At 45.7% G+C, this 13,054-nt stretch overlaps 1 protein-coding gene across 2 annotated transcripts in view; it reads right to left on the minus strand.

Moving 5' to 3' along the window:
- Positions 1 to 7,781: 7,781 nt before the first annotated feature.
- Positions 7,782 to 13,054, minus strand: part of CARD10 (caspase recruitment domain family member 10) — a 51,914-nt gene continuing 46,641 nt past the window's right edge. The window contains exons 19-20 of one of the 2 annotated variants that reach the window (XM_074226872.1): positions 11,551 to 11,666; positions 7,782 to 10,630 (exon numbers count right to left, since the gene is read on the minus strand). In XM_074226872.1, coding sequence (XP_074082973.1) covers positions 10,423 to 10,630; positions 11,551 to 11,666 — 324 coding nt within the window. In that variant the 3' untranslated portion in view covers positions 7,782 to 10,422. The remainder of the gene's footprint in view (positions 10,631 to 11,550; positions 11,667 to 13,054) is intronic. The other variant, XM_074226873.1, reaches the window with a different exon arrangement.

Consider the following 13,054-nt stretch of genomic DNA (forward strand, 5'->3'; position numbering starts at 1 on the left):
CAGCTGCTGCCCTTGGGCAGGGGGAGGGGGATGTAGTGGGAAGAGGGCGGATGGGAAGCCAAGAGACAGCAGGGAGCTCTCCAGGCTTCCTGAGCAGTGGAGAGCTCCCAATTCAACTCTGTCCGATTGAATAAGTCTTCATCAAACCCAGAGCACACTCAGTCCTGCAACAAAAGGCTAGATTCACAAAATGCTGGTCCAGGGAAGAGCCCTTGGAATGCACAGTGTTGGAACATGGGCTGTCTGTCCTGGGAGGCGACATGACAGCAGAGAAGGCAGACTGGGAAAAGAACCTGGAACCATATCAGTCTGGTGTGTCAAAGCTACAAGGGCCCTTAGAGCATGGCATGCCAGAGCTAGGGGTGTTTTAGAAATTATTCCTGAGCATCATTTCATCTGCTTAGAGATTGAGATTCAGAGAGAGTGGGAGATTTACTTAAGGCCCCACTGAAAGGGAACTTCAGAGGCAGAACCCAGATCTACCAATTGCCTGTCCACCATACCCAGAGAGATCAAAGTTCCCTACCCTAAAGGAGGAAGAAACCCTCAGGAAGCAAATGAGACAAGGGAGAGGAAAAAAAAATATTTAGATGAATATCCCATGTTGGGTCTGGAGGATATTGGGGGAGGGAGGAGGCGAGACCTTCACAGCATTTCCCAGCAGACCAGTTCTCTGAAGAAATTCCACTCGATTTCCATTTTAGACCTACCTCCAGCCACCATGAGATTGAATCCTGTGAAGCTCTGTCCCCCATAACCAAAGGCTTCCAGAGCCCAACCACTGCTTCTCCTGAGGTTGGCCAGAACCCTCACCCAGATCGTGTATATCACTCTACCCTCCAAGACAATATGGGGCTCCCCTCACCAGACCACCCCCTAACTTTGCTGAACCCTGTTCCCTTTGGGCTAAGAAGGTCAGCTTTAGGAGAAAGAGAATGGTGTGCCAAGAACATTACAAGTATTATCTTACTTGAATCTCAGAACAACCCTGAAAAGTTGTTGCTATTCTTATCCCCATTTGACAAAGGGGGAAACTAAGGCAGATAGTTCAGGCGAGTCGCCCATCTCCTAAGAGACTTCTCCCAGTCCTAATCCTCTATCCTCTCGCTTCCTTTAAGGTTTATTTCTTACCAGCAGGACTGAGAGGATCCTCTTTTCTCCTGAGCTGCCTGAAGATAGAGGCAGTTTGTGTTCCCTGAGCATTCAGTTCTGTTCGTGATTTTGGAGTAATCACCCTCGAGGCAAATTCACCTCATGACACCCTTCCCTACATCCCAACCCAGCTCAAGACACTTCAGAAGTTCCCTAACTGTCTACAAGATGGAATTCTGACTCCTCCAGCTAGCTTTTAATACCCTCCATGATTTTTCCCCAAACTCCCTTTCCAGCATTACTTCTTGCTACTAATCCTACACTCCACTCTTATCTAATCCCCATTTCCATCATTTGCCTGGAGAAACTCTGCTCTCCTCACTTCACCCCTTTTACCAGCTATAATATCACCCTCTCTACTTACAGGACCATCTAAAATGCCCCTTCCTCCTAGAAGCTTTCCAAAAGCCTTCTTTCCCTGCTCTGAACTCTGGTTTTCTGATCCTTTTTATTCTCATCCCCAGGTTGATGATCATCAGCTGTATGACCTTGAGCAAGTCTAATGTCCTTCCCCCTGCACTTTCTCTTGGAAAAAAAGGGATATAAACCTTATACTTCAGACCTCATTGTGAGAAAATGCTTTATAAAGTTTAATGGACTATATAAAAGTAAGTTATTACAAGAAACTGGATAAATGAAAGATTGAGGGTACCCTAGGGTCTAAGAATGAGCTCGTGTTCCTCAAACACTCCTCTCCTCCCAGAGCCATGGATTCCTTATGATGTCCAGACTGATGGTCATCACCTGCCCACCTGGCCTCCCCCCAGCAGCCTAACACAAACCCCTAGGCTCACACAACTATAGAGCAGAGCAGAGGGATCTAGGCCAATCCTTCTCAGAATGGAAATGGTATTTCTTCCAACAAGCATTTCATAAGGGTCAGCTATGTGGTTGTTTATCCTCCAGAGATGGGGAGCTCCTGATCTCCTTGGGTCTCCCCTTCTGCTCTTGGACAGCTCAGTCTTGGTTGGGACATTAGTGCTTATTGCTATCATAGGATTTAGAACTGGGAGGGACCTTAGAAAGTGGAATGTTAGAATTGAGAGAGAACTTAGGACAGAGAATGTCAGAGTTGGGAGGGGCCTTCGAGCAGAGACATTATTACCTCGAAATGTCTCAACACGTGTTAACCTGGGTAATTGCCACCCCCTGAGGCCTACCACATTCCACTTGATCCCCCATCCGTGTCCTTCGCTCCTGCCCTTCTCCCCTGGAGACAAGGGGGACTGGAGGTGGTCCAGGCATTGCGCGTGCCAGAGTCCTCCCACTGAACCCCAAGCCCTCAGGCAAGGAACATTCCTTAGTTAATGTTTACTGGGGATACAGGGGCAGGACATAGGAGCAAGCAAAGCTTAGACAGAGCTCTACCACAAACCCTGGGGCAGGTCTGCTGCTAGTCATAAGAATAAGCTTGCAGCTTAATTTGACAGATGAGGAAACTGAGGTCCATATTTTTTTCCCAGGTAATGGCAGGGCTAAGATTCAAACCCAAGGCTTCCGACTCCAAAACCAATCAATGTATCAAACAACAATCACTCAGCTCTTTGAATTCGGCCTCAGCCAATTGACACTAGCTGTATGACCCTGGGCAAGTCACTTCACTCTGTCTCCCACCCAGGGTCATCTCCAGTTGTCCTGATTCCTATCTGGCCACTGGGACCCAGGTGGCCCTGAAGGAGAAGGTGAAGCTGGTGATCCAGCATTGCACCCTCTCTCTCAGTCATGACATCATCTCCCTGATGTCAAGGTCTTCTTCAAGAACAGAGGATCGATATCATCATCATCATAATCACTGAATGTACTACATTTCCACCTTTGTTGACTGAAACAGAAAGGCCCTGGCTCAAGGAACATGAGAGGCAATGAACAAGCCTCTTCCCTGTCCCCAGGACAGAATCCCTGGACTGGCACTCCAGTGACCTAGGATGGAGTATTAACTCTGCAACCTACCATGTGACTTTGCTCAAGTCCCATCTGCTCATGCCTCAATTTCCCCAACTGTAAAATAGAAATACAGTACATCTTTGTAAAGTGAGAAGCACAATGGATTTGAGCTCCAAAGACCAATCATGATGTTAAAATCCTAACCCTTCTATCTATCTATATCTACATCTATCTATCTATCTATCATCTATCTATCTATCTATCTATCTATCTATCTATCTATCTGCTGTATCATCTAAGGTAAGTCATTGCCCTTCTCAGCCTCAGTGCTTTCAAAATTAAAATGATGAGTGGGACAGGACTAGAGGGCAACTGGAGCCCTTCCAGATCTTAGCCCTCTGTTGATTGAGGAAGTTGGATTAGATCCCTTAGAAGCCACCTCTAACTCATTAACTCCTGCCGCAGACCTTTCCTTTCCACTATCAAACTGCTCTAAATCTTAATAAGTTGCTCTTTCTATCCTGCCAAAGTCTGCACCTTGCACCCATTCCTCAAGGACCAAGAAGGATATATCCCTCTGTCACATGACAAGCCTCGAAATGCTTGAAGGTGGCAATCAGGTCCATTCCAACACAACCTCAACCGTCATCAATCTTTTTTACACAGGCTAAACATACCAAGTCCTCCAATCCATCATCTTTCATTAAGGCCATTTATCCATCTGGGCATTCTCTCCCAATAGCCATAGCTTTCCTAAAATGACTCAGCCTAAACTGAACAAAGTACTACAACCGTCTAATGCGTGCGGAAGAGCATATTGGGACAATCGCCTCTCTCATTCTTGGTCCTCTGCTTTTATTATTACTAAGACCTGAAACCCCATTCAGTTTTGCTCTTTGACTATCATATTGCACTGTTGAGTCATAATACTGCTGAGTCCACTAAGACCCCCGGATCTTTCTTCATTTAATCGAGTATGCCGTACCTGAGCAGTCTCTTTTAAATCCATATATGACTTTTACCTAAAGGATCAAGTGTTAAATTTGGAATCAGAAAACTAAAATCTAAATTCTGACCCCCCCCCAATACTTCTTGTGACACCATTCAATATGGGAGGGGGAGGAGAAGGAAATTAATATTTATTAAATTCTTACTATGAACTAAGTGATCACATATGAAGCAGGTGCTATTATTAACCCCATTTTACAATTGAGAAAACTGAAACACAGCAGCTTTATTTAACTTGCCCAAGGTCACATAGCTAGTGATTGAGCAAAGATATGAACTCAGGTCTCCCTGGTTTCAGGTCCACATGCTATCCATGACACCACCATCAATGAGTCCCTTAAACCTCCCTGATCCTCAGTCTCCTTTTCTATAGGATGGGACAATAATTCTGATACAGCCTACCTCAAAGGTTTGTTGTGAATCTCCAATGAGATAATGTGTACAAAACATTTTGCAGCCTGAAAGCTGTGTGTAACTAAATAATTGTGCCATAATCCTAATTTCATATTAGGTCAATCCCATCATTCCACACTGACAAGATGTTTTTGATCTTATCTAAGTCAGCTGTCCCTGACTGCTTCACGTCACGTAGAGACTTGATAAGCTTATCCAGACATTGATGATGAATGTTCAGCAGGCCAGTCCAAGGACAGCTTACTGGGGCATTGCAGGGATGCACTCCCTGCAGACCTTGATCCAGGAAGGATTGCTCTGGATCTTGTCACTCACTTCATTTTGAAGGCTGTTAATAGCACTGATATCTCTCCACTATGGATTTCTCCATCTTGGGCCCAAAAGCAGCCTTACAAACTTTGTCAAATGCTTTGCCAAAAGCTGGGTCAACTCTACCTTCGCCATCCCATGATCTACCCATCCTGGAACCTTGTCAAAAGAAATTAAGTTCATCTGATGTGGTGTGTTTATGAAGTCACAAGGGCTCCATGTCCCCGGTTTCCTTTTTCTTAGATTCAGTAATACACTAAAAGGGCCAAGCCTGCCAATTGATGCAGAAATTTAAATAAATGATTTTACTATAATTTCTGTACTATCTATCCATACAAGTGCATTTTAAATATAATCTCAATTAGATGCTAGAATTTTACTCTGAGTTCAAGATTTTCATCCCATTATCTCTATTTTCTTTGCCTTAGGGATTTAAAAATTTTTTACTTTGACGCAGCTTGGACCCTTGAGGTATTCTTAAATTCTATCCTTCTATTAATAGAACATCCTAGAATTTTGTCTGGAAGCAAAATTAAGTTCAAACAGCCTAGAGAAGTGGTAGTGTAACTCAAATGGAAATGGGTGCCACCAATCCACACAAAAGGGTCCCTGCAGCTTTATAGTAACTTACTTTTAAAATGTAATTATTATCCCTAATTACATTTTACCCTGGATCAGACCGCACTTGCAGATCACATAAGACCTAAATGTTGCTATTTGACCCTTCTCTGCCTAGTTTCCAGTCTCCAATCTCCTTTTAGGGAAAAATTAGGGGCAAATAACCTTCCCTTTTCCATGCCCTATGATCTTTGAAACAACCTGGCAATTACATTGACCAGTTTTTTTCAGTACCCTGTGATACAGTTTGTCTGAGTCTGGTGAATCGAATGGATTGAAAGCACCTAGGTATTCTCTTACTATTTCCCTAATTATCTTGTTTTACTCCTTATTAGCCTTTTGTCCATCCTGTGCGGTCCAAACACTGTTCTTCTTGGCAGAGAAAACAGAAGTTTTCTGTTGATAGGTTCTCTCCAGCATCAGTTATCATCATCCCATACACCCAAAGAAGGATCTTATGACTTAGTTGAATCTCCTATTCACCAAGATAGGGGATTTTTTAAAGCCATTTTTGCCATTCTTTCTGACCAGGTGACCCGTGGCAAACATTTTTGCTTCTGATGATCTTTATTGATGTACTCTCCATTACGCATGCCCACTTGGGCTCTCGGATCTCCTCATGTGAGATCTCCTCTCGCTCTTGCACAATCTCCACCTCCAACCCACTTTTACCTCTTGAATGTCAAGTCTTTGCTAGCTGTATTCTAGCTTCACCAAGTTTCAGCAATAATTTCAATTGAATTTGCTAGACAGTAATGGTCCCTGAAACTTTAGAAAGTTTATTCACATATTGGATATTTTTGTATCAACATCTCTGAACCCTTGGGCTTTTTGTTCCTAGTCTTCTGTGGCTACACTTCATACATGGGAGCTCCCTTGTATCTCTTTTGTACAGGTCCATTTGGGGACCTCTCTTGTCTCCTTGGGTAAAATGTAAGGACTATTTCCTTTTACCAGTAGCTAACTCAGCATCTGGCATGTAATAGTTAATGCTGGTTGGGACATCATCTCTTTGACTGGAATATAAACTTCTCTTTTGCTGTTGTTTCTTGTATGGTTGGTTTGGTGTTTTATTTAGTTTTGTTTTTAGTGAAGTAATTGGGATTCAATAACTTAACATAACTAGTGTCAAATGTCTGAGGCTGGAATTGAACTCAGGTCTGACTCACTCCAGGGCCGTGTTCTATTCACTGAGCCACCTAGCTGGGCCTAGAATGAAAGCTTCTGGAGGGCAGAGAACATTTCAATCTTCTCTGTATATCCCTAGATTTCCACACAGTTCTCAGACATGGCAGAAGCTTAATGTTTGTTCATTGATTTTGTCTCCCCTGATAAAATGTCAATTCCTTGATGGCAGGATCTTTCATTATCACCCAAAACCTCACTCACAAGAGGAGTTTAATAGATAGGTAATAATCAAATAAGTTGTCTCCTCCCTTGGTTTTATTAGTCTGAAGATTCTTTAATTAGATTTGCCAATAAAGAGATTTATATATAAGATTTAAATAGATTTATAAGCCCAGGCCAATCCTTGTCAAATGTTGTTTGTCCTTCATTCTGGAAGAAGACCATGGCATCAGGGCATGTGATGCAATGAAAAGCAAGTGGATCGGATTTGAGGGAGGCAGAGGGCTATGCTAAGTCACCAGTCTCACTTTCCCCTCTGGAGACATCTGGGTCCAGTGGCCAGATATAGAACAGGATGATTGCAAATGGCCCTGGATGTGAGGCAATCAGGGTTAATTAAGTGACTTGCCCAAGGTCACACAGCTAGTATCAAGCATCTGAGGCCAGATCAGGTCCTCCTGCCTCCAGGACCAGTGCTCAATCCACAGCAGCACCTTGCTGCCTTCCTTGTCAAACACACTCCAGTCTTCACCAATGGTCCATTGTTCCTATGGGGAATATACTGCCAAGAACTTTCGTTCTCACCTTCTCTACTTTCTCATTTATCTCTAAAAAATATATCCCTTCACCCACTACCCTCATCTCCCATGCCCCAATAAACTAGTGGGTACCAGATAGAGGGCCCGCTCCTTGGCTCAATGTGAACTTGGTAGCTTTGTAAAGAGTCAGAAGGCTGGGGCTTCATTCCTGAGTGTGACACTAGCTAGCTGTGTGTGCTCTCCACAAATCACAGAAGCTCTGGGCCTGATTCCTCAGCTGGAAAATGTATGGAGCAGCTGCTCTCTGGAGTCTCTTCCAGCCTATCTACATCACTTTTTTTTTTTTTGGTTTTTGGTTTTGCAAGGCAATGGGGTTAAGTGACTTGCCCAAGGTCACACAGCTAGGTCATTATTAAGTATCTGAAACAGGATTTGAACTCAGGTCCTCCTGACTCCAGAGCCAGTGCTATTCACTGTACCACCCTAGCTGTCCACATGATTTTTTGAAAAAGTTTAATAAATATTTCAAATCTATATTCCTAGGGGGGAAAAGGCTAATTTCTGTTACAAGAAATGGGATATTATCTCCCAGTATGTTCATTACAAACTCAAATGATTAGAAAAATTGGAAAACTTGTCCTGCCTGCTTTAATCCAGGGATGGATCATCCTTTGGACCAGATAATATTGTATAAGGATAATATTCTTTGACAAGCAATTGAGCAATCTAATGTTGGGCAACCAAAAAGACAGGCCTCCAAGGAGGTTTAATGATTTTCTTATCCTGGGTTATGTATAAACACTCCCTTGTCTCACTCTCTCTCTCTCTCTCTCTCTCTCTCTCTCTGTGTGTGTGTGTGTGTGTGTGTCTCTCTCTGTCTCTGTCTCTGTCTCTCTCTCTCTGTCTCTCTCTCTGTCTCTCTCTCTCTCTCTCTCTCTCTCTCTCTCTCTCTCTCTCTCTCTCTCTCTCTCTCCAGAGTAGTCATCTTGGATAGATGGCTACTACCTACCTATGAGTTTCTTGGTAAATCTTAGCAAATAAACTTCATGTCTAATTTATATTTCTGTCATTTTATTTTAAGCCTAAATTCCTAACTTCCCACTTTATACATTTTCTGGATCCCATCTTTAATCTGGAAAGTGAAGGGTTGAACCAGAACTAATGAAATCCTTCCAGCTTTTAAATCCTGGGGTCCTCCTGGGACGCTTCCTTTGCTCCAGGTGACATCTCATCTGAACTTCCATACACCTGGGCAACTTATCAGGCAGAGAGCATTCTTGTCCTTTATTGGACAGATGAGGGAAAGGAGACTCAACCATGATGAGGACTTGCCCTACACCAGTTGAAGAAGAGAGGTCAGGTCTCCAGCTACTGTGGTCCATCTGGGCAGGAGCAAAGAGGACAAAGGTCCCGCAGGGTCAGGTAAGGTGATCTGGCCCCAGACTGGCCCTTTGTTCTCCCAAAGACAGGGACCCAGCTGGCAGATGGCGACTCAAAAGCCAGGAGAGAAACCCGAGCTGCTGGGGGGGAGGAGGGGCTGGGAAGGCATTGAAAGGTTGAAACAGCAGGAGCCCCCTGCAATGGGGAGCCAAAAGCCTGGCCGGCCAAGCCCCTCTGGGAGAGATGGGAAGCAGCAGCCACAACCTGGTTTCTGTTACAAATGGCTTTTAATTTTCTTCTTTGTACACCAGATTCCTAATAAAAAAAGGATCTTAATAACTTATACACATTAAAGTCTCCAGTTTGAGCCAACCCCTGAAGTTAACACAGCTTCTGTTCAGGGTCTCACAAGGAAACCGAGGTATGTGCAGATGAATGTGTGTGCAAAAGTTGAGGTGAGATTGCATGTGAGACCATGCTATCACATGGGATAGTAAGAGAAGCATGTGAACATGGAGAAACCCTCCAAATACAGGTAATACCACTTACACAAGGCTGAGCAAGAGAAGTGGCCACAAGGAGTGTCTGTGGGAGAAGGCGTGCATAGATGTGGACAGGGAAATGTTGCAAGAATGGATGCAGAGCAGCAATGAGAACATGTGGGTTCACATTTAAATGTGTGTGACATCCATGTGGACACACATATAACATGGTAATAATGTGGTACAGGAGAAAGAAATCTGAGCTTGGACCCCAAGAATCTGGGTTCAAATCTGTCTTTGGAATTTCTCACTTGGGTGACCTTCACAAAGTTACAGCCCTTCCCCGGGCTTGAGGGGAATCCAGCTCTATGGCTGTGAGATTGTCTTGTCACACGTGGGTGAGAATATGTGCAGGGAAACCCTCAGAACAAGGGCATTGAGGGCATGTGTCCATTTTTGTCTGTGATCACAAGATGGGCCTATAGCCCTGTGTACATGTGAACACAGGCAAGAATCCTACATGAATGAGGGGGAGAAAGTCCATAGGCACCAGAAAAGCAGGTTGGCATGTGCATGAGACCCGACCAAGAAATAGAAGAACAGACCAAGGGGCAGACCAAGGAGAAGCAGCCAGGTCCGCACCCTGTAGGTCAGAGGTTCTCCATTTGGTTTACGTCCAAGGCCCCTCAGGCTGGGGATACCAATGGCCCTTTTTCAGCATCATGTTTTGTTGACTACATTCATAATTTATGGGAATACTAAGTTTAGATAGGAAGACTGAAAGGAAAAATGCCATTTTCTCCCATCCAAGTTCACCACCCCCCTGCAATCTCTCCATAGACTCTGTGCATGTCATCTAGTGTTCTCATGTGTGGTTGGAGGGTTGTGGACTGCAGATTGAGAATGTCTGCTTTAGAGATATTGCTTATCAGTTCGGGGCCAGGCTTTCCTCTGTCCTCCTGGTCATAGGATGGGAGCCTGAAGTTGAAAGGCTACTCAGGAGAAAGGGGAGGCCATGGAAATGAAGCATCCATACCCCCAATTCCTCCAATCCGATCCCAGCCATCCTGCCCACCTCCCAACAGCCACTACTGCCAGACGTCGGTCCGTCTTCCAAGATGGGCAGCTAGGAAACACCTTCCTGGACGAGGGAGGTCTGCACCACCTTCAAAGTGCTTGGAGAAGGAAGGGGAAGAAGAGGCAGACCTTGGGAAGGGGGAGGTAGTCTGCCTGCCCCAAAGCAGGAGGCCCAGACCAGCTGGGTTCACGGTTCTCCCAGCATGGGGTTGTCAGATCTCCCCACATTCCACCCACACTGTCCGGGCCTGCTCCTGCAGAATACGACCCCGAACCACCTTGGCCAGTTCTTCTGCATGGGCCCAGGCCTGAGTGTCCACCCGTGCCCAGGAACATGGCAGGTCTGAAAGCAAATGTTCCACACTGCGGCACTGCCTCAGGAGCTCCGAGTCTCGCCAGCCTGGCCGCCCCAGCAAACTCCTGCCAAAGGGAACATGGGGATGTGAGCTGGAGGCTAACCTGGAGCAGACCCTGGAATGTGACCCTGAGCTTAGCATCCAAGGTCACGGAGCTCAGCCCTCCCAGCTCAAGGACCACCTCTGCAGGCAGCTAGTACTGATTCCTGCCCTCTGAACAAGTCATATCTCTTCTCTGAGGCTTAGTTTCCCCCTTTGTCACATAGGAGAGTCAGGAAGACTTCTGTCTGAATTTCATCTCCGATCCTAAGTAGCTGTGTGACCCTAGGAAGGTCCATGACCTCCTCACTATCTTCCTTTGTAAAATGAGGGGAACAAACCTCCTCTGAAGCCCCTCTTAGCTCCAGACCTGGGATCCTCTTCCCCCATAGGCTATAATCTATAAACTATTTGTCCGTGTCAAAACCCAGCAGTGATTAAACACATCATGACGTGCTGAGATCTGAAGAAATACAAAATTAATATGGGACATATTCCCTTTGCCCCTAGGGCTAACAACCTTAAAGAAGTTTAAAAAATTAATAACTAATCATCTGTTCCCATTTCCCTAGTTCTGTCCTCATAACCATGATGGGAGGAAGGCTGTATCACTTAAGGATCCCATTTGTCAGATGGAGAAGCGAGGGTCGGTGAAGGAAAAAAGTGACTTTCCCAGGGCCCTACTGTGCAAATAAGTGTCCACAGGATTTGAACTCCAATGCAGACCTCAGGTAGTAAGTAGCTACTTACTACCTGATTCAGAGACTGAACCTCAAGTTCTCTGTCCTTCAAGGTTTCCTCTGCCATTGCCCCCCCAAGTGTCCCCATTCTTCTACTCCCAGCAATCCTGCTCCCATCTCTCCCAGAACCCCTTGGGCCTACTCTCACTTTCCTCACTGACCACCCCTGACCCCCACATCCTGAACCCCATGGGCACGGTCTCACCTGATTTCCCGAACATTCTTCTCTGTCACATTCACATGGATGACGATAGGATAGATCTCACTCCGCACCAGTTCTCTCACACTCTGGGGGCTCAGCTCTAGTAAGCAGTGTTTGTTCTAAATTGGGGAGCAAGGAAAAGAGTCCTTTGGAGCTCATGTTCTATCCTCAGGCTCCAGGCCCTCGTGTTGCCTCCCCAGCCCATCAGGGTCCCAGATGTAGCCAGGCACAAGAAGAACACGGGTTCTCCACCTCCCCTTCACCTGGGGGAAATTATTCATGAGATAATTTAGCAGAGAAAAAAATCCCTGGCCCAAACACCAGGAGACCTGAGTCCATAGGAATACAGGGTCCAAGATTTAGAGATTGAAGGGGTCTCAGAGGTCCCCAATTATTCCAGGTTATAAATGAAACAACTGAGGCCCGGAGAGGCCTGGGGGCTTTCTTATGTTACCTCTGTCAAGTCATTTCTTCTTCTCAGTTTCCTCATCTGATAAATGGGCACAAATAAGCCCTGACCTGTCCAAGATTGGAGTCATATAATAATAGATCTGAGTGGGACATTGGAGAAAATCTGGCCCACACTTCGAATTTCACAGAGAAGGAAACTGAGGCCCAATCAAGAGGTAGGTGCATAGAAAGAGGTTACAGCAAGACACTGAAGAGGAAAAGAAACCCTGAAGTCCTGGGTCTGGATACTAGTTGGGCACCCTTGGGCAACTTACCTACCCTCCTAGGTTTGCTCCTTTGTTTCCTTGATATGTTTTCTCATTTGTCATAAGAATACGGCTAATATGGACTAATACAGAGAGTTTTACATGTCTTATCTCATTAGATCCTCCAAAGAGCTCCAGGTAGTAATACAATTCTTATTCCCCTTTTTAGGATGAGGAAACTGAGAGAAAGTAACTTGCCCAAGGCCCAAAATGATTAAGTGTCTACAGCAAGCCCTAGAGTCTATCTCCAGGACTTTATTCTGTCGCCACTCCAGGCCCAAGATCCTGTGATTCAATGATGTCCAAATACCAAGAAATAAATCTTCTAGCAAACTACGTTTCTTGAAATACAAAAAAAAAAAAAGCCTGTGCACAACTATAGCAAGAATAATAACTAAAAAAGATCACATTTCGATGTGGTTTTACGAGTGTTTTTCCATGTGATTCTCACAACCGCCGCCCACCCCAGCCGTCCCTCCCTCCTCCTCCTTCCATCCCAGCCGCCCCTCCCTCCTCCTCCTCCCACCCCAGCCATCCCTCCCTCCTCCTCCTCCCACCCCAGCCGCCCCTCCCTCCTCCTCCTCCCATCCCAGCCATCCCTCCCTCCTCCTCCTTCCATCCCAGCCATCCCTCCCTCCCTCCTCCTCCTTCCATCCCAGCCATCCCTCCCTCCCTCCTCCTCCTTCCATCCCAGCCATCCCTCCCTCCTCCTCCTTCCATCCCAGCCATCCCTCCCTCCTCCTCCTCCCACCCCAGCCGCCCCTCCCTCCTCCTCCTTCCATCCCAGCCAT

Source organism: Macrotis lagotis, chromosome 2, assembly GCF_037893015.1.
Source record: "Macrotis lagotis isolate mMagLag1 chromosome 2, bilby.v1.9.chrom.fasta, whole genome shotgun sequence".
NCBI classification, from domain to species: domain Eukaryota; kingdom Metazoa; phylum Chordata; class Mammalia; order Peramelemorphia; family Peramelidae; genus Macrotis; species Macrotis lagotis.